Source organism: Lontra canadensis, unplaced genomic scaffold, assembly GCF_010015895.1.
Source record: "Lontra canadensis isolate GAN:19392208 unplaced genomic scaffold, GSC_riverotter_1.0 scaffold91, whole genome shotgun sequence".
In the NCBI taxonomy this organism is placed as follows: Eukaryota; Metazoa; Chordata; class Mammalia; order Carnivora; family Mustelidae; genus Lontra; species Lontra canadensis.
In genome coordinates this window covers 802322-824498 of record NW_022631085.1, presented here as the reverse complement: position 1 = coordinate 824498, position 22177 = coordinate 802322, and the positions used below count along the sequence as shown (strand labels likewise).

At 42.8% G+C, this 22177-nt stretch overlaps 1 protein-coding gene across 2 annotated transcripts in view; it reads left to right on the top strand.

Annotated features, from left to right (window-relative positions):
* Positions 1-22177, top strand: part of IQCK (IQ motif containing K) — a 120868-nt gene that overhangs the window by 36754 nt on the left and 61937 nt on the right. For both annotated transcript variants that reach the window (XM_032836177.1, XM_032836176.1), the window contains exon 7: positions 16225-16309. In XM_032836177.1, coding sequence (XP_032692068.1) covers positions 16225-16309 — 85 coding nt within the window. The remainder of the gene's footprint in view (positions 1-16224; positions 16310-22177) is intronic.

Here is a 22177-nt window from a genome sequence, read left to right as displayed (position 1 = left end):
CAAATACTTTTTGTAGAGCAGGATAAATCTCTTAGGTTTTGCAGGCTACATATGGTTTCTGTTACAATTACTTCAACTCAACCATTGTAGCAGGAACGCAATCATAGGCAGTGCGTGTATAAACAGGGATGTCTGGATTCCAGTACAACTGTATTTATACAAATAGGTGATGAGTAGGGGCACCTGGGTGGCTCAGTCGTTAAGTGTCTGCCTTCAACTCCGATCATGATCCAAGGGTCCTGGGATTGAGCCCTACATTGGGCTCTCTGCTTGGTGGGAAGCCTGCTTCTCCCTCTCCCACTCCCCCTGCCTGTGTTCCTGCTCTCCCTATCTCTCTGTCAAATAAATAAAAAAATCTAAAAAAAAAAAAAATAGGTGATGGGCCAAATTTGGACCATGGGCTATAGTTTGCTGAACCCTGTTTTAGATACCAGTAACCTTCTCAAATCCTAGTCTTGCATAGGGACTAAAAATACAGGTTTGCCTGGGTGGCTCAGTGGGTTAAAGCCTCTGCCTTCGGCTCAGCTAATGATCCTAGGGTCCTGGGATTGAGCCCCGCATCGGGCTCTCTGCTCAGTAGGGAGCCTGCTTCCTTTCTCTCTGCCTGCCTCTCTGCCTACTTGTGATTTCTGTCTGTCAAATAAATAAATAAATAATCTTAAAAAAAATAAATATATGTGAGTAAGTGGGAAAGATGGAAGGATTAGAGGAGGTTAAGATCAGAATGGGGATTTGGAAAATTGAGATATGACAGTCTTCAGGGACAACCTGTTCTAAGATATGGCTGTTCTATTGAGTGACTGACACAATGGAAGATGGGGGTCATGGAATCATGTGGACTGGAAGCCATGGTGTTGGAGGTGTCATCAGTTTGAATACAGAAGTATCTGAGAAGGCTGGTGGGGGATGGGTTGGAGAACATGACAGCAGGTCACATCCTGGAGCCGTCAGAGGTGGCGTAAGAGTATCCTAGAGGACAAAGTAGCGACTGTGGAAAAGTCGGGATTAGGAATTTGGGCTCTGGAATCGCATCTCCACCTTACAGACCAAGCTTCACTGTTCCTAGCTGGGCAGAGATGACTTCATCTCTCTGAGCCTTAGTTTTTTCATCTGTAAAATGGTCTTTCATCTAAACAAAGCTAATTCTTTACCCGAGAGGAATTCTGGTGCAACTATGAAGAGGCTACCATTTTTCCAGTACTGATACGTATACAAACAGCTGTGTTCCAGCTATTTAAAGGGAGTTATTTATTTGTTCGTTTATTCAGCTATTATGTATTGAATGCTGAAATGTGCTCTAAAATTACAGAGCAGACACATTCACAAGCTGGTTGGCTATTGCTTATTGGATAAAAAGAAGCCTTCTTACTCTACACCGTGGAAATATGACACAGATAAACATGGTCCTGTCTTCATGGACAGTTTTTGTGTATAGTTGGATTGCACTATGCATGTCCTTAATTTATACTCATTCAGTGATATGTTTTGGGGGGAAAGAGAGAGAGAGAAGGAAATAAGATTTTTGAAAATTCAAGCAGTTCCCCTTGCCATCCCACTCTGGAGGTTCAGCACAAATAGGACACATGACTCAGCTCTTTCCTTAGTTGTTCCCAGTGTTATGTGCCCCTCGCAACATGAGCGGCTCATAAGGCAACTGCTTCCTTCTGTTTGTCTATCTGTATGTCTGTCTGCCTACATAACTACTTGCCAACCAAGTGTTTATGTGGTGTTTACTCAGGTACTATTCTGAACAATTGATAAATAAGACCTAATTTAACTTGGGTAACAATCCTACAGAGTAGGGAATTTTATACACCCTTGTATTCGTCAGGCCATGTTAGGCTAGGTTGCAGTTAAAAACAACACTGGAGGAGCGCCTGGGTGGCTCAGAAGGTTAAGCAACTGCCTTCAGCTCAGGTCATGATCCCGGAGTCCCGGGATTGAGTCCTGTATCGGGCTCCCAGCTCTGACAATGGGGAGACTGCCTCTCCCTCTGACCTTCTCCCCTCTCATGTTCTCTCTTACTCGCTCTCCCTCTCAAATACATTAAAAAATTTAAAAATAAGTAAATAACACTGAAATACTCAATAACAGCTCACTTTGTGCTTGTACAAAGACGCAGGTTGGACAGCTCTTTGGTTTATAGCTAGTTAGAATATATGATTTTTGAGGTCACTGAAGCAAAGAAAGAAAGGAAGAGGCACCCTAATTCTTAACCTTCTCTGTCTAGAATGTTCTTAACCTTCTTGCCTCTCCTCACAGAGCCTGAACCCAAACCAACTTCAAGGGAGGCCAAGATCCCTAAGGGAACACTGGGTATTCCATGAATACTAGCGGTCCCGATGACAGCGTATTTCGGAGAAAGAAATGTGGCACAGAGATAACTTACCTGCCCGGGGTCACAAGCTAGCAAACAACAAGATGGGATTGAACTCAGGCGGCCTGGGGGCTGATGCCATGCCATAAAGAATGGTTAACCCAGGGGCACCTGGGTGGCTCAGTGGGTTAAGCCTCTGCCTTCGGCTCACGTCATGATCTCAGGGTCCTGGGATCGAGCCCCACATTGGGCTCTCTGCTCAGCGGGGATCCTGCTTTCCCCTCTCTCTCTGCCTGCCTTTCTGTCTGCTTGTGATCTCTCTCTCTCTCTGTCAAATAAATAAATAAAATCTTAAAAAAAAAAAAAAAAGAATGGTTAACCCATCTGCTCCACTGCCTCTTAGATCAACTGGCACTTAGAGTGATCAGGGCTCAGACTGGGAGAACATCAGCTATGTGACACTAATTGAAAGATGCTATGGGTAATTTAAGGTTTGTTAAGGGGAAATTTTGACTAGACGGGATTTTCATCTTATGTGCTGACTTCAGAGTGCAGCTGCTGTAGAAGATAGTACTCTGTATATTATGTGTGTGTTAGCATTTGTTGCCTCAGAGAACCCTGTCTACCAGCTTGGGGAGCCATCTAAAATGTGAGCATGGCTCTATTTTAATGTTCTTGGTAAGACAAATTCTACCAGGCCCAGATGTCTGTGTTGCTTGATGTCATTATACTGCCAGATCACAGCTGGTAGGTTAGGGTCATTTGTCATGGGTGGCTGCCAGTCTCTTTTCACATAAATGGTGGGCCCTTCTCCTACAGGTTTCCCATAATTTAGCATACTCTTCACTCTGTCCATCCTTTCTCAGTTATCCATTTCTTTTCTGTCATTTTTTTTCTTTAAATAACTGTATTTTATGTAGTTATTTTTTATAGACATTGACAACCCTTAAAATTTTTTCTTAGGTTTATAAAAATAAGATTTATCACATACAAAATAAGCATGTTTATTAAATAAACTATACAGTGAAAAGGAAAGGTTTAAAATCAAGGATAATCATAGAATTAAATAACTCTAGACCTAAAAAACTTTCAAAAGGATGTTTCACTCTATGGCATTGTTCTGGGCCTCTCTATACAGCCATGCCTAAAGCCCCTCTTAATTAAGCCTTTTTTTTTTTTTAAAGATTTTATGTATTTATTTGACAGAGAGAGAGAGAGATCACAAGTAGGCAGTGCAGCAGGCAGAGGAGGGGGAAAGCAGGCTCCCTGCTGAGCAGAGAGCCCAATGTGGGGCTCGATCCCAGGACCCCGAGATCATGACCCGAGCTGAAGGCAGAGGCTTAGCCCACTGAGCCACCCAGGCGCCCCTAATTAAGCCTTTTTTTAAATTTTTAATTTTTTACTTAAGACAGCTTGACTTAAGTTTCTAATACTTGCAAGTGAAAGAGTCCTAACCTGTACGTGCTCCTACATGGTATTGTCCCAACTTCCCACCAGTATTCTGAATTAGTCAGCTCTCTCTAGGTCTGTTGCAGTAACAAATAACCCTCAGATCTCAGTGCCTTATGGTGGCAGGTGTTTATTCTTCACCCTTTTTTGTGTTAGCTGCATGTCACTTTGGTTCCTTGTCGTTTTTCATTCAAGGACCCAGGATGAAGGAACAGCCTGCCCCCTCACTCTCCTGGCAGAGAGAGGAGAGCAATGGCTGACCCATGCAGTGGCAAGCATTTCTTCTGCTCACATTTCATTGGCCAATGCAAGTCCATGGCCAATCCAACTAGCAGTGCTGTGGGGAAATTGACACCTCCCAGGCAGAAACTGCAAACCATATGGCAGAGTAGAGATGCACAATTCTCTTCCAGGGAAAAGAGTAATAACTGGGACCAATAATGCAATCTACCGCATGCTCTAATCAGAGTTCCACGAGGTTGTTTTCTTCCCCACCTTTCAACGGCTGTGGATTATATCATATTGCCTGATAGCTTTACTCCTGTTGAGGAATCTGGCATCATCCTCTTTCGTGGTATAGAGTCCTGACTCAACAAGCCAATCAGAAACAATGGAACTATTTGCTATGATATTGAGAACAAGAAAAGTTTCACTTTTTATTTTGATTGGAAAGAATGGGTCAGATTTATTTGCAAAAATAAATCACTAATAAGCACAAGGAATAAAAGTTCCCTGCTGCCTATCTGGTCCCATGCCCCAGGGGAGAAGGCTCATGAAAGACATCATTAAAGCCGAGACCTTCAATGAGACAAAGATGGTGTTTTAGAAAAGAAAAGTTTGCTTAGGGTGAAATGTCTTTTCAGCTAAGTTCTACCCTTAGACCAAAAAGAAAAAAAAAAAAATTCACAATACTTTCATGTCAGTGAAAGGTATCTTATAACCAAAAACTGAGGTGAAAACAAAACTGTCACCATGCCATTTGAGGACAGGCACCGGTGATATGATGGCATGTTTGTGTGAAAGTTAATGGTGGGAAGAAAAACACTCGTACTTTCTAAATGGCACAGGAAATAGCACGCGTGTTGCACTAAAGATCATAGTTAAATGGCACAGCAGAAAATTTGCTGTCATACCCTGTGGAAAGGAAAACATCTTTTTTTTTTTTCTTTTTTTAAAGACAGAGTGTGTGAGTGGGGAGAGGCAGATGGAAAGGAGAGTGAGAATCTCAAGCAGGCTCCATGTCCCATGCAGAGCCCAATATGGGGCTTGATCCCACGACCCCAAGATCACGACTTGAGCCAAAATCAAGAGCTGGATGCTTAACTGACTGAGCCACCCAGGCGCCCCAGGAAAAAAAATCATTTTATTTTATTTTGTCTTATAGAAGGGTAACTTCAGAGGTCAGGAGTCTCATGAGGATAATAAATCATCTTTGCTCTTTATATTAGCATATAGGAAGGAAGGAGAGCTATTTCCTGAATTTGGGACATGCTGGATGCATAAATCCTCTAAGCGTCTCTTTCTTGCTGGAGGTTTGGCATGTGGGTGGCCCTTTCTCTGAGTCACACAGCCCCACTTCCTTTCTTTCTTCCTCTTGTCTCTAGGTGACTGGGAATAATCTCAGGGAGCCTGTGTGAAGGAGCGTGGCAGACAAGTCTGGGTTCCAGTGTGAGCTCTGCCATTTATTAGTTGGTGTATTACTTTTCCAGAGCTGCCTAATAAACTACCACAAAACTGGTGGCTTAAAACCACACAAACTTATTCTAGTTTTGGAGGCTAGATTCATTCAATTCTAGATTCACTCATTCTAGATTCAATTCATTCTGGAGCTTCTGGAGGAAAACTTGTTTTCTTGCCTACTGTAATTTCTGGAGGCCCTCTGTATTCCACAGGCTGCGTGACCCCTTTGCATAACCCTGACCTCTGGTGTCCATTGTCGCATCTACTTCTGTAGTAGCATCTCCCTCCACGTCCCTCTCCCAAGGATACTTGTGACTACATCATTGGCCCACCTGATAACCCAGGATAACCTCAAAATTCTTAACTGAATCAATTCTATGAAGTGTCTTTCATCATATAAGGGGACATAAATATCCAAAAGTCTGGGAATTGGATGAGGACATCTTGGGAAAGATGTTGTCAGTCAGGCAACCTGGAACAAACCCTTCACAAGCCGTGGTCCTTTCTTCTGTTACTTGGGGATGGCAATACAGGGTGGTCGTGGGGTTTAAGATGGTATCAGAGTATCAGAGTGCTTTGTCACAAGCAACAGAAATTTAAAGGTTACTTAAGGAAAAGGGTGTATACTGGAAGAAAAAAGGCAACTCACAAACATGAAGGAAAAGGCAAGGACCTGGCTTAGAAAGCAGGTGTAGGGATCCGGCAAGCACAGACCCATATTTTCATGATAACACTGCCAGGAAGGATCCCGTAGTCTCTGCCAGTCCACTCAAGATTCACATTCTAGGGGTACCTGGGTGGCTCAGTCGGTTGGTCGTCTGCCTTTGGCTCAGGTCATGATCTAAGTGTCCTGGGATCAAGCCCCACATTGGATTCTCTGCTCGGCGGGGAGTCTGCTTCTTCCTCTCTCTGCTCATGCTTTCTGTCTCTCTTTCAAATAAATAAATAAAATCTTTAAAAAAAAATTCACAGTCTAGGGAAATAGCATCTGCTTGGCTAAGCTTGGGTGTCAGACATGCTCCTTGGTCATGGGTAGGTAATGTGCTGTGACCCACATTCCCCCTAACACAGGGAGGTGAGCTGTCAAAGCAAAATCTGAGGGCTGATGCCACAAGAAAGGGGAGAGTATGATGAGCAGATAAAAATTAAAGACACCATTGTAGAGGGCTCAGAGTAGGTGTCCAAAGAATGACAGCTTTCATTTTATCCTTAATCTTAGGAGAATACTAGTCACCCCTTTAGCAAGATGAAATGTGGACGGCCAAATAACCAAGCAAGAGAAAGACCAAAATCTGCTCTACCACTGATAAATCCTGATAGTAAGGAAATTTCTGTGTTTTTTTTTTTTTTAATTTGTATATTTATTTGAGAGAGAGCACAAGCAGAGGGAGGGGCAGAAGGGATGCAGACTCCCAGCTGAGCAGGGAGCCTGACTCAGGGCTTGATCCCCTCACCAGCTGATCATGACCTGAGCTGAAACCAAGAGTTGGATGCTTAACCAACTGGGCCACCCAGGTGCCCCTGTTTTCTTACCTATAATAATATTCCTTCTTTCAAAAATACTTACTGATGGGGCGCCTGGGTGGCTCGGATGGTTGGGCATCTGCCTTCGGCTCAGGTCTTAATCCCATGGTCCTGGGATTGGGCCCTGCATCTGGCTCCCTGCTCAGGCGGGGAGTCGGATTCTCCCTAAAAAAAAAAACAAAAAAAAAAACGAAAAAAAAAAAAACAAAAAAAAACCCCACAACAACAACAACCTTACTGAATGCTTGTTTTTTCCAGGCACTTTTCTAGGTACTATAGATAGAGTGGAGAACAAGAGAGAGAAAGTCTTGGCCCCCATAAAGTTTACATTTTAGTGGGAAGACAGTCAAAGACTAAGCTAACAAATGTATCGTATAATGTGTAAAAGACCCAGGAGCTCTGAGGAAAAATAAAGCAGTGGAAGTGGATAGAGCATCCCAGGGCTGCGGTGAGGGCTGCTGCTGCTTAGAGAAGCCAAGGAAGTTACACTTCTCTAAGGAGGTAGCATTTGCACAGAGGCCTTAAGCCAGCCTTACAAAGATCCGAAGGAAGAGCATTGAAGAGAACAGCCACTCTGAAGGCCCTGAGATGGGAACAAACTTAACTACTGAGACAACAGGAAATGAGGGAGGCCAAGAGAGTGGTAGGAAATAAAGCCAGACAGGCAGGCTAGGTTGTACCCAACTTGGGTAGGTGGGTCTTTGAGTACCATGGTAAAGAGTATGCTTTTACTTTTTTTCCTCTGAGCGTGCAAAAAACTTTTAGAGGGTTTTGCAGAAGATGGAGGGACTCTGATTTATCTTTTAAGAAGATCACTCTGGGGGCGCCTGGGTGGCTCAGTGGGTTAAAGCCTCTGCCTTCGGCTCGGGTCATGATCCCAGGGTCCTGGGATCAAGCCCCGCATTGGGCTTTCTGCTCAGCAGGGAGCCTGCTTCCTCCCCTCTCTCTCTCTCTGCCTGCCTCTCTGCCTACTTGAGATCTCTGTCTGTCAAATAAATAAATAAAATATGAAGAAAAAAAAAAAGAACATCACTCTGGGGGCACCTGGATGGCTCAGTTGGGTGAGCGTCCGACTCTTGATTTTGGCTCAGTTCATGATCTCAGGGTCCTGGGATCTCACCCCATGTCAAGTTCTGTGCTCAGCTGGGAGTCTGCTTGAGATTCTCTCCCCCTCTCCTTCTGCCCCTCCCCCTGCTCTCTCTCTGTCTCTCTCTCTCTCTCTCTCTCTGTCTCTCTCTCACACACACACACATTCACTCACTCACTCTCTCTCTCTCTCTCTCTCTCTCTCAAATAAATAAATAAATCTTGTAAAAAACTTCACTCTGGCGGCTGGCAGGGGAGTTGATCAGTCAACACTAACAATACAAGTGGCCAGTTGGGGATCCTAGCACAGACAGACAGGGGATGGTAGCTTGGAGTGCGGGAGACAAGAAATGGTTGGATTTGGGATATTTTGATGTGGAACCAAGAAGACTTGTTGATGGATTGTATGTGGGGTGAGGGAAGTCAAGTATGACCTGGAGGTTTCAGGCCTGAGCAACCGGCTGAATGGAGATCCAATTACTGAAATGGACTGGCAGAAATTAGAGTTCTGTTTTGAAAATTTAAGGGCTTTATGGAAAAATTACAACTTTGGGGGAATAAAAATATGAAGGTTTCAAGACACCTGGGTGGCCCAGTCGGTTAAGTGTCGGGCTCTTGGTTTCGGCTCAGATCATGACCTCATGGGTCATGGGACAGAGCCCCACGTCAGGCTCTGCGCTCTGTGAGGAGTGTGCTTGAAGATTCTCTCCTGTGCCCCTCCCTGTCACCACCCCCTCTCCCCCACCGCCACGTGCAGGCTTGAGCACACTCTGTCTTTCAAATAAATAAATAAATCTTTTTCTTTTAATATGAAACTTCCTTTTCATTTTTTCCCCCAGTAACTGCCCTACCATCTCCCTTCCATCTGGGAGGCAGCCCTTTAAATAGCTTTTTGGACAAATTCCCTAAGTTCCTGGTCACTCTCTGTTTTTAGATGGTCTCATTTCATTGGAATTCGTCCCATTTAGTTTTAAATCTTTAGTCCTCAATCTCATTCCAGTTGTAAACCTCATCTTCCTCCTCTTCTCTAGCTCCAGCTACAGCTGTCGATAATTCAGGGGTCCCTGAACTTTGAAGGAGGACAAATTGCCTCTCTGTTTTCATTAGCCTCTAACTGACATTTAGTCTCACTTTTAATTATCAACGAGGGCAACAAACCTCAGGAGTGTCCACAGTACCAGTGTCTTCATCACTAATTGCAATCAGATTTTTTGACATCCCAATCTAGTTGTTGCGGTAATCCTGAAATATCATTTACTCCTGTCACTTCTTCCAAATAACATTAGTTAACTGACCTCCTATTAGTTCTTCTACTCACTGCACACTCTAGAGGCATATGTATTATTATATCACCAACTGGGTTTTTAAAAATATTTTTGAAAACTGTGTTGCAATATCATTGGTTTGCTTTGAAATATTTACTTTCATATTTCATTAAATATTATTTAGAGAAGAAATCCAAACTGCCAGCATAAAAATGGATCCATGGCGCAAAACAAGTTAAGATCCCCCGTAAAAGATTTGGAAGCCGTGAAGAGGGAGGTGGTTTGCCCTTCCCAGATGCTCACCCTTGCCCAGGCTCATGTTCTGGAGTGGAAGGAGGGAGACTGGGAAGGAGGTAGGTCTCCTTCAGGTTTTCTTTGAGTCCCATTAGAGAAAACACGTAACCCATAAAAAGAGAACAAAGAGGGCGCCTGGGTGGCTCAGTGGGTTAAAGCCTCTGCCTTCGGCTCAGGTCATGGTCTCAGGGTTCTGGGATCGAGTCCCGCGTCAGGTTCTCTGCTCGGCAGAGAGACTGCTTCCTCCTCTCTCTCTCTCTGCCTGCCTCTCTGCCTACTTGTGATCTCTGTCTGTCAAATAAACAAATAAAATCTTAAAAAAAAAAAAGAGAGAGAGAGAGACCAAAGAGCACAGCACTCTGGACATGTTTTTCAAAACGCATTTTTGAGTATCACAATCCTGATTTTGAAGATGGCTGTATCTGCGGGGTGGGCACCTGGCCTCCTCGCATCATTACGTGAGCTCTGTTGACTGTCCCCATATGCCACTTCCGATGATGGGTCTGGCAAAATGGGAGTCGATTCTGTGTTTGACTTAGGTGATTCAGCTTGATGCTGGGGTAATAACTGCTTGTCAGTCTCCCAGGGTGGAGTTAGTGAGGGGGCGAAAGCCAGATCACATCCTAGTAACCATGGTTTCTAAACACATGTTAAGGCTGCTGGAGAGAAATGTGGCTGGCTCTCCCCTACTGGCTTTCAGAGCTGTTGCTCCCATCACAGAAAGGAGTCTGTCCTAGGCTGGTCACCGTATATCTGGACACCCCATTCCAGAGAACCTCTATTGTACTTCTTCCAAATATTTGGAGTTTATTACTCAAGACTGATGCCTCCAACAGAATGCTTGGGAAACTCATTTAGGCCAAGGGTAGGGACTGGATAATCTCTTCTGCTGTTTACAATGGGTAGATGTTTTCAGATACGAGGTCCTTGAAAGACTGTATAAATGATGGTTGATTTAGGGCCCGTGTCATTTTGTAAATGGCTTTGCATCAGGATTGTGCTCTCACGTTCCAAGAAAACAACTTAATCTCTTACCTAATGAAATGCGGATAGAATTTGGATTCCAAGATTCAGTTTTCAATATAAAGCAAGCTTTTCTCCTTTCTACTTTATTCTGTTTAAATGCCACTTTGGGATGGTCCCTCTTGTTTTAGAACTGGATGCAGAGATTTTTAAAGACTGACTTCTCAGATTCCCTTGTGTATTTTGAAAGCATGCTGTGTCTTCTTTAGATCCTGCAAATCTTTTACTTAGCACCCAAAAGGGAGGAAGCAATTGTGTGGGTTTATGCATACACACAGAATCAGAAAAATAAATTCCCAGAATTATGGCATCAATTCTTATGGTTCAAATATATTTGATTCACATTTAAGAAAAAAAGAAAAGGGGAGCATCTGGGGGGTGCAGTCGGTTGAGCGTCAGACTCCTAACTTCCGCTCAAGTCATGATCTCAGTGTTGTGAGATCAGGCCCCGAGTTGGAGCCCGCTTGCGATTCTCTCTCTCCCTCTTCCTCTGCCACTCCCACTCATGCTCTCTTTCTAAAAATAAATAAATAAATCTTTTTCTGGAAAAAGGAAAAGGATATGACAAATGAATGTTACCAGCAAGTCAGGTCTTAAAAACATACTTAGTGGTTCTGTTTTGCCGATAGAAACACACAAACCTGGGGTGCCTGGGTGGCTCAGTGGGTTGGGCCTCTGTCTTCAGCTCAGGTCAAGGTCTCAGGGTCCTGGGATCAAGCCCCCGCGTCAGACTCTCTGCTCAGCAGGGAGCCTGCTTCTCCCCCCACCCCGTCCCCTCTCTCTGCCTGCCTTTCTGCCTACTTGTGATCTTTTTCTCTCTCTCTGTGTCAAATAAATAAATAAATCTAAAAAAAAAAAAAAAAGAAAGAAAAGAAACACACAAACCTGTCTGTTCTGGGGAATCTCTTGAGGGGGAAGCCTCCGGTGCTGCCTTCTCCTTTGACTGACATGGCCCATCATCCCCCACCTGAGTTCCCCAATGATGAGCGGTCGCCTCTACTCCACCTCTATTTTTATTTGACCTGAAGCCAGTTGCACTGATTCCAAAAGAGAGAAAAGGGCCTGACGTGGCTTCTATCCCTTCAAGCTGGCCTGCTAAAATGATTGATAATTCCCAGGGACTACTCTCGGAAGATTAAGTCCTTTTCATTTGGCCTGATTTACACTGGCTCTCTCATACTTATTCTTGGTTTGGGAACGAGACAGCGCCCCATTATTTAGCCGTGAAAGCAGGGATGTCACTAAAGGTGGCCTCATATTACTGTTTAAAGGCCTATTAGAAATCTCATTATGCTTTTTGGAGATGCATTGTGATGCAAAGCCATTCGAGGTTTCATTACCGGTGAAAGCCCTTTGTCAGGCTGGCCCAGCCTGTTGTCCCAAGATTTGCAGTTCTCCTTTCCTACTGCTATTCCGAAACAGGAATACGGTTACTTTGAGGATTTCATGACATCAGTAGAAAAAAATATACTTAAGGCAGGAATATTGCTCCCGAACAGAAAGGCGCCATCAAATCTCCCCTCAGATACAAGTGACAAACTCCACTTTGTTCTGCTGAACTGACATCAGATTTCCCCATGGAACGTCAGACAAATGAATACCTGCCAAGTTATTTCTGTAAGAATTAACGAAGAGGGCATTTTCTGTGATTATGACACCCCCACCCCCACCCCCATTTTTTCTTCTAGGCAAATGACTGTGTTTTCTTCTATTAAACACACACAGCTGTGAGACCCTGAATTCCTCATCAGTGACCTTGTGAGCTGCCTTCTCTTCTCCTTAGGCCAATCCCTGTGCTTCCCGGGCCAAAAGATTCTCAGCAAGATATGGTCAGTGACCTTGAATGAGTCACTTCACACCTCTGTGCCTCAGTTTCTTCATTCCAAAAGAAGGATAACAATCGCTCATTACTGATACTGTGAGGATTTTTTAAAAATTTTTTTAATTTAATTTTTTTATTTTTTAATAAACATTTAATGTATTTTTATCCCCAGGGGTACAGGTCTGTGAATCGCCAGGTTTACACACTTCACAGCACTCACCATAGCACATACCCTCCCCAATGTCCATTACCCCACCCCCCTCTCCCTCCCCCCCTCCCCCCAGCAACGCTCTGTTTGTTTTGTGAGATTAAGAGTCACTTATGGTTTGTCTCCCTCCTGATCCCATCTTGTTTCATTTATTCTTTTCCTACCCCCCAAACCCCCCATGTTGCATCTCCACTTCCTCATATCAGGGAGATCATATGATAGTTGTCTTTCTCCGACTGACTTATTTCACTAAGCATGATACCCTCTAGTTCCATCCAAGTCGTCGCAAATGACAAGATTTCATTTCTTTTGATGGCTGCATAGTATTCCATTGTGTATATATACCACATCTTCTTTATCCATTCATCTGTTGATGGACATCTAGGTTCTTTCCATAGTTTGGCTATTGTGGACATTGCTGCTATAAACATTCAGGTTCACGTGCCCCTTCGGATCACTACGTTTGTATCTTTAGGGTAAATACCCAGTAGTTCAATTGCTGGGTCATAGGGTAGCTCTATTTCCAACTTTTTGAGGAAACTCCATGCTGTTTTCCAGAGTGGTTGCAGCAACTTGCATTCCCACCAACAGTGATACTGTGAGGATTTAATGAAATAATGTATGGAAAGCACTTAGGACGCTGTGCCAGGCAGAGAGGTACATTCCACAAACATTTATCAAGTACCCACGAAAAATGGTGTCCCCAACCCTAAGGTTCTCCCTGGTTTTGATGTCTTTGATTCTGGAATAATTCCTAAGCATTGGGACTACCAGGAGGAGCAAACACAGGCCTGGTCTCTACCCTCGTGAAGCTTTCAGTCCAGTTGACGATTAGGGCATTCATTAGATAACCACACAGAGTTACAGCTCCGATTTGGGCCAAGAACTAGGAAGGAAGATTATGTAGAGCTCCACTGGGTCCTAACCTAATCAAAGAACACCTTTCCATAATCAGAAGAAAGGGTAAGAGTGAACCAGGAGGAAAAAGTGTCAGCCGCCTCACCTCCAACCTTAAGGTTTTGAGCAAGTTAGGAGAAGGTGTGCCTGCCATAGGTCAGATGGGCCTCACACCCTGAACATGGCCTGGGTTTCAGTGCCGTCTGGCCTGCGGGCTGGGTGTCTTTAAGCAGCAACCTGCACAGCTGTACACAATGCCCCTGGCTGGGGTAGGGGGATATTGGAGGCAGGCGAAAGCCCCTCTGCAAAGGCCCTGAGGTGCGAGGGCACTTTTGAAGAGGTGAAAAGGGCCAGTGTGGCTGGAACACAAGGAGCAATGCTTATAGGAGGGGAATCCAGAAAGCTCTTGGTAAATATCAGCTAGTATTAATGCACAATAATGTGAGTCTTGTAAATCCATTGCCAGCACACCAAGTATCCTTAGAAACACAAGGTGTCTCTGGAAGCCATTGATTTTTAACTAGTGGAAGAGAATTACTTCAGGGATATGATCTGTTGGTGTCATACAACTGAGATTCCAAGAATGAGGACAATGGATAAGCACAGACATTTACTGTGGAAAACAGGGCTCCAGCAAAATACGAATACTCCACTGCAGCCCAGAGAGCCAGATATTAGGCAAGAAGAAGTGAAAACAAAAAGAGAACCAAACAAAAATTTTAAAAAGCCACCACATCATGCAAATAAAAATGGAAACAGAACATTAGGGAAAGGTTTCTAACAATGCTATCATTTTGAGGGTGTCATTATCTCTCCAAAGACATAGAAGAATCTTCTTTACTTGGTGTCTCCGAAAGGGCCTGCCCAGCCCAAGACCCAGAACCTGGCAACAATTCCACACTCCCTTGAAATGACCTCAGTGACCTCAAGATTCTTCTGGGCTTTGATTTCTTTGTTACTGGGGTAATTCAAAAGCACATTCATTCATTCATTCATTCAAGCAAACATACTATATCAAGGGTGGGTTGTGTTGTTTTTAAATCAGAGTTTAAAGGGAAATAAAACCACACATCCTGGAGAATCATGCAATGTTGCATCTTAGCTTTGCAGTCTGGGCCAGGCTCCGCATCTGCGAGTATTTGCCCAGGGAAAGTCTGGTGTCAGCAGAGCATTGAGAGGGAAGCCTACCTAGGCTTTGGGATCCAGTGGGTCTGGACTCAGATCCCAGCTAGGCCACCTACAAGCTGTGTGACCTTGGGTCAGTCAGTCAGCCTCTCTGTATGATGGGAGTTACTATAAACTCAAATGATGGCTATTGTTAGGGAGAACTCTGAGGCCTGGGAACTTAGGAACCCCTCACTTGCAAATTCAAAGCAGGATCCTGGGAGCAGCCTCCATGTGACCCACATCCTTTCTGAAGTTTATTTCTTTGTACTCATATCTAAAAAGGCTTAACTTGGCTTTCCAGAGGCAGCTGTGCTTTAGAGAAACAGAAGGAACCAGAATTAAATCATACTTCTAAGATCTTGTCAGGAGTTAGTCTCTCTATGCAACTTTTAAGGGGAGGGGGGAGGAAAAGAGCATTTCGCCATGATTTTTAAATGTGTTATCTATGATCAAACATCCCATCACAATCTGAGAAATCTCACAAGAGCAAACAATGTCAACTGACCCAGCACTTGAGATATTTTATTGCCTATTAAGATGTAGTAACAGGGGCACCTGGGTGGCTCAGTGGGTTAAAGCCTCTGCCTTCAGCTCAGGTCATGATCCCAGGGTCCTGGGATCTAGCCCCGCATCAGACTCTCTGCTCAGCAGGGAGCCTGCTTCCTCCTCTCTCTCTCTGCCTGCCTCTCTGCCTACTTGTAATCTCTGTCTGTCAAATAAAATAAATAAAATCTTAAAAAAAAAAAAAAAGATGTAGTAACAGAACTTAACTTAAAAATATGCCCAAGGGGCACCTGGGTGGCTCAGTGGGTTAAAGCCTCTGCCTTCGGCTCAGGTCATGGTCTGAGTCCAGCGACTGAGCCCTGCATCGGGCTCTCTGCTCAGCGGGGAGCCTGCTTCCCCCCTCTCTCTGCCTGCCTCTCTGCCTACTTGTGATCTCTCTTTGTCAAATAAATTTTAAAAAAATCTTTAAAAAAAATATACGCCCGAACTCAAGCCACATTAAACTGGAATGCGCACACAATTTATCAGAGATAAATTCCAATAATTTTGCCTTCAAGAAAGAGATGAACTACTTAATTTCCCTTCAGTAGAATGGTAGAAAAAGAATCCTTTATTATGTCTCAGTTATAATGCAGTATTTAAGAGCTGCTCCTGCTTTGTCTCCTGTTTTACATCCATATAGCCTTACGGATGTCCCACCTTTAGGACTCACATGCAGCTCTAGCAGCTGGAGCCTTTCAGAACAGAGCAGGCTCACAGTGATTTCAGAGTACCCTGGTTAAAAACAAAGCAAAATGAATCCATCTCAGATTTTAAAATTAAACGCGATAACTCAAGGCTAAACTTCTCTATCAAAACTGGCATTGTTGCTTTCTAAGAATGGAAATGGATGAGACGCTTAATCAGAGAGGCCATTATGTTGTCAAAGGGCTCGCTGAGGCTGAAGGATGGATTCTCATGGGCATATGACCATTTGATTGCTTTTCAGCCCCCGGCCTCCGATCCCACTCTCCCTCCTGCTGACAGAAGAAGAGGCAGCGCTGTGCATTCAATCCTTCTGGAGAGCCTATCTGGTAAGAGTCATGTGCAATTATAGCGTTTGGCCTGATGGGGAATTTTTGTGATGTGGAGGGCCCATGGGAAAACTGTTAGATGAATTTGAAATAGAGGGTACTACAGCTAACATCCAAACCTCAGAAATAGGACTCTCTGTAAAATACAAGAGTGATTTAGAATTTTTACCAAAACTTGTGTTGCAGTTGTCATTAAAAGTACCCTCCAACCTTTTAATGTTGGGTTTACTGGCCTGTATTACCTAAAAAATAATATTATATACATGAAAAGAGCAATACCATGTTCATTTTAGAAAAAAGAAATAGAAAATTACTCAGGTAGAGCAAATAAAAATTTTTGAGGCACTGAAACTACTACCCCAAAGTAATTGTTGGCATTTTGGTGTAAAATTTTCCAAACCTTAAAAATCTTAATGGGTAGGGTAGGGGGTAGGCAAAATGGTTGAAGGAGATTAAGAGTACATTTATCTTGCTGAGCACTGAGTCATATATGGAACCATCAAATGGCTATATTGTACACCTAAAATTTATATAACACTGCATGTTCACTACACTGGAATTCAAATGAAAAAAATACAATAAAGCTTTAAAAATCTTAAAAGATAGAATAACATAAACACGTATCATATGCTAGAAGTAACCTTTTCTTTTGAAACCTTTCATTTCTGGCCATTGGTTTTTCCCAGTTTATCATTATTCTAATAAATGTTGTAATAGATACCTTCATGGATGCATCTTTGCACATTTGTCTGGTTGTTTATGTAGGACGAATTGTAGAAGTAGAATTTCTAGGTCAAAAGGTGAGTTCCTTTCTAAAATTCCTGATCCATATTGTCATGTGGCTCTTCAGGAAGGATTTGCTTTGAAAAATTCTTACCAAATACATATGAGAATGGTATGTGTATCTCATGCTAAAAAGTGTACATCCTGTTCTATTTGTTGGCAGAGTATCAATGTTAAGAAGCTTTCTAGGTAGGGGCGCCTGGGTGGCTCAGGGCATGATCCCAGGGTCCTGGGATTGAGCCCCACATCAGGCTCCCTGCTTGGTGGGAAGCCTCCTTCTCCCTCTGCTACTCCCCCTGCTTGTGTTCGCTCTCTCGCTGTGTCACTCTCTGTCAAATAAATAAATAAATAAATAAAATCTTAAAAAAAAAAGTAAAAACAAGCTTCCAGGTAAACATGAAGCTCCCATTCTAGGTAGAAGCATGTCTCCATCCAAATCTGAGTGTTAGACATCAGTGGAGTGAGTTTAGAATTGATTTCAGGGGTGGTAGATCACCACAGAGAAGGTCTCCATGGGTTTACAAGGAAACCCAAGATGCACGTTGATGCACTCTTCAGAATTACCACAGGAGAAGCAGGCTGAGGGGAACACATCAGCAAACTGTTCTCCATGAAGAAGTCAAATTTATTCTAATGAGACACAATTAATAAATGAACAAGCGAAATATTTGTTAAGTGACCATTAAATGGGACTTGTCCTTTATTACAAGGAGCTTCCTTCTGTCTCGGGCAATATCGTCCGATCACTCCACTCCCTTTGTACGTCGCATATTCCTGAACCCATGGGTTGAAGTCAGGTGTGGAGGTTAATTAATAGACTCAGACATTACAAGGAGCCATTTGCTCCCAAGGAGTTAAAAACCGATGATAAAACCCTCTATTATATCCCACGATTTAGATAGAACTTTTGATGACATAGGTTTTCAGCATTTCATACATATTTTATACCTGTGGTCTTTTTCCTTCATGATTGAACATTAGCGGGTTAGCTGAAGTTCCGGGACGCCCAAGGGAGGTGAATGATTCCGGGCTTCCACCCGCTTTCTGAGCTCCGCCTTTGTCGTCCGCATATTTCATTTGTAAGACTTACACTTGTTACACTAGAGTTAGCCGTTTTACTTTCCCAATTTCTGATCCTTTTAGTGAAACCGAAAGAGCAAAATGCAATAAAATAGTGATTCTCAGATTTCGTTTCTTTAAAAACAGCAAAGCCCTTTCTTCAAACCAAATCATACTCAGAAGCCTGGAATATAACCAGTGTTAACAGTGTTAACAGGAAGAGGGGATGTTCTGTCCCTGATCCTCCCATGCAGTAAGACTTTCACACCCAGGGGCCTGTGTTATGAGCACAGCATGAAAAACAGAGAGATCTTTCTCTACTTGTCATGGGACAACATCCTGATAAACCCACTGTAAATTGAAAATACTGTAAGTTGAAAATGCATTTAACTCACCTAACCCACTGGACATCATAGCCTAGCCTTGCCTATAAACGTGCTCAAAACATTTACGTTAGCTGACAGTTGGGCAGGATCATCCGCTATAAAGTCTATTTTATAATAAAGTATTGAATAGCTCGTGGAACTTATTGAATATTGCACTGAAAGTGAAAGATAGAATAGTTGTATGGGTACAGAATGGTCATCACTGTATTGGTTATTGATCCTGGTGATAGGCTGGCTGGCTGGGAGATGGGGCTCGCTGCCATTGCCTAGGATCACGAGAGTATTGTACGGCGTGTCACTCACCCAGGAAATGATCAAAATTCAAAATTTAAAGTACAGGGGCGCCTGAGTGACTCAGTGGGTTAAAGCCCTGCTTTCGGCTCAGGGTCCTGGGATCGAGCCCCAGATCGGGCTCTCTGCTCAGCAGGAGGCCTGCTTCTCTTCCTCTCTCTCTCTGCCTGCCTCTCTGCCTACTTGTGATCTCTGTCAAATAAATAAATAAAATCTTTAAAAAAAAAACTTAAAAAAAATTTAAAGTACAGTTTCTACTAAGGCATATGGCTTTCAAACCATTGTATAAAATGTAATCATTTTAAGTTGGGGACTGTCTGTAGTCTGTATGACAGCTGAATTCAGCTCATTCACAAGCAAACCCTACCATATAAAAATGTCAAAGTGGCTCAAAATTTTACTGGTTATAACACCATCATCACACAATAGCTAGGAACATTTCTTATGGTACAAAAGGTGTGTAGGGGTAAGTGTATACTGTGTGAGAGTTTGGGTTGTTCAAATCCAAACATCTTCTGTGTGTATACACACACACATATGCGTATATATGTGCTGAAGAGTGCCAAGTAGGGGGGTAAGATCCTAAGTTGTTACTAGAAGGAAAGATGTCTGATATGTAGTTTATATATAAAGAAGTTATATATAAACTCAGAAGTTTCCACCAAAAAAAAGGAGGGACTTGATCTCATCCTTAAAAGAAAGATGGGAAAAAAAAAAAAGAAAAAAAGAGAAAGATGGGATGCTGGAATATCAGCTGGGAACAAGATGGTATCTCAAGAAGAAATAGCACACACACACTCATATATGTATATAAATTATACCATTTTTTATTAAAACGTGTACTGTGTAGGTGGCTTAGTCAGTTAAGCGGCCAACTTCCCATTTTGGCTCGGGTCACATGATCTCAGGGTCTTGAGATTGAGCCTATGCAGGGCTCAATGTGCTCAGCAGGGAGTTTGCTTCAGGATTCGCTCTCCCTTTGCTCCCCCCCCAACTTGTACATGTGCGCATGCGCTCTCTCTCAAATGAATAAATAAATCTTTTTTTTTTAAAACATATATTTTGGACAGCTACACACACACACATACATACACACACATAGGATAGGAAATTACCTGAAAGGAAACGGAGCAATCTGACAAAAGTTGTTAACTGTGGATGGCTGGGAAAGAATTAGGGAGACCATAGCCTTCTATACATTGAACAAAGTCTTTACAAAGAGAATGCAGTATGACTTTCCTTAATTTCAGATTGATTTAAACCATGTTATGGATGCAGAAAGAACATCTGACAAAATCCAACAGGCTTTTTTTTTTTTTTTTTTTTAGATTTTATATATTTATTTGACAGAGAGAGATCACAAGTAGGCAGAGAGGCAGGAAGAGAGAGAGGGGGGAGCAGGATCCCCATGGAGCAGAGAGCCCGATGCGGGGCTCGATCCGAGGACCCTGGGGCCATGACCTGAGCCAAAGGCAGAGGCTTTAACCTGCTGAGCCACCCAGACGCCCAGCACTAGAGGTTTTAACCAAGGAAGTTAGTCAAGAAAAGGAATAAAAGGGGCGCCTGGGTGGCTCAGTGTGTTAAAGCCTCTGCCTTCGGCTCAGGTCATGATCACAGGGTCCTGGGATTGAGCCCCACATCGGGCTCTCTGCTCAGCGGGGAGCCTGCTTCCTCCTCTCTCCTCTCTCTCTGCCTGCCTCTCTGCCCACTTGTGATCTCTCTCTCTGTCAAATAAATAAATAAAATCTTAAAAAAAAAAAAAAAAAAGAAAAGAAAAGGAATAAAAGGCATTCCAACCAGAAAGGAGGAAGTAAAACTATCTCTATTCTCTATATAAACATGACCTTCTATACAGAAGTTCCTAAGTAATTCACTAAAAAAAAAAATTTAAAAAGTAGGATAAACAAGTCCAGCAAGGTTGCAGGATACCAAATTAGTATACAAAAAAAAAAAAAATCATGTTTATATGTACTTAGCAATGAGCAATCTGAAAATGAAATTAATAAAAGAATCCCATTTGTAATAGCATCAAAAAGAACGTATTGCATGGAGCACTGGGTGTGGTGCATAAACAATGAATTTTGGGACACTAACAGAAGAAAATTAAATTAAAAGAAAAAAAAGAACTTAGGAAGAAATTTCACAAAAGAAGTGCAAGACTTATATGCTGAAAACTACAAAATATCACCGAAAGAAATTTAGAAAGACCCAAACAAGTGGAAAGATAGCCTCTGTCCATCGATTGGAAGACCTGATGTTGTAAAGATGACAGTACACATTGATCTGCAGATTCTGTGCAATCTCTTTCAAAATCCCTACTGATGGGGCGCCTGGGTGGCTCAGTAGGTTAAAGCTTCTGCCTTTGGCTCAGGTCATGATCCCAGGGTCCTGGGATCAAGCCCTGCATCGGGCTCTCTGCTCTGTGGAGAGCCTGCTTCCGCCTCTCTCTGCCTGCCTCCCTGCATACTTGTGATCTCTGTCTGTCAAGTAAATAAATAAAAATAATTTTTAAAAAAATCCCTACTGATATTTTTTAACAGAAATTGACAAGCAGATCCTAAAATTTGTATGAAAATGTAAGAGACCCTGAAGAGCCCAGTCTTGAAAAAGAACAAAATCAGAGGACTCACATTTCTCTATTGCAAAACTTGCTATGAAACTATAGTAATCGAGTGCTAATGGCTTAAGGATAGGCATAGATCAATGGAATAGAATTGAGAGTACAGAAATAAACCCTTCCATTTATGGCCAATTGATTTTTATCAAGAGTGTCAAGACCGTTTGATATGGAAAGAATAGTCTTTTCAACTCATAGTCCTGGAACTTCTGAATATCCACATCCAAGAGAATAAGGTTAGACCCCCTACCTCATACAATATACAAAAATTAATCCAAAATTAAAGACCTAAATGAAAATGCTAAAACTATAAAAGTCTAAAAAGAAGACATTGGTGTGAATTTTCTGACTTTGGATTAAACAACAGTTTACATAGCAAAGAGCACAAGTGACAAGAGAAGAAAAATACATCGGATTTCATCAAAATTAAAAATTTTTTGCTCTTGGGGTGCCTGGGTGGCTCGGTTGGTTAAGTGTCTGACCCTTGATTTTGGCTCAGGTTACTATCTCAGAATTGTGAGCTCAAGCCCCACATTGGGCGCTATGCTCAGGGGGGAGTCTGCTTGAGATTCTCTCTCTCTCCTTCTTCCTTTACCCCATTCTCTCATCCTCCACTCTCTTTCTAAAATAAAAACAAATAAATATTTAAAAAACACACACACACACAAACTTTTGGAGCTCCTGGGTGGCTCAGTCCATTGTCTGCCTTCAGCTCAGGTCATGATATCAAGG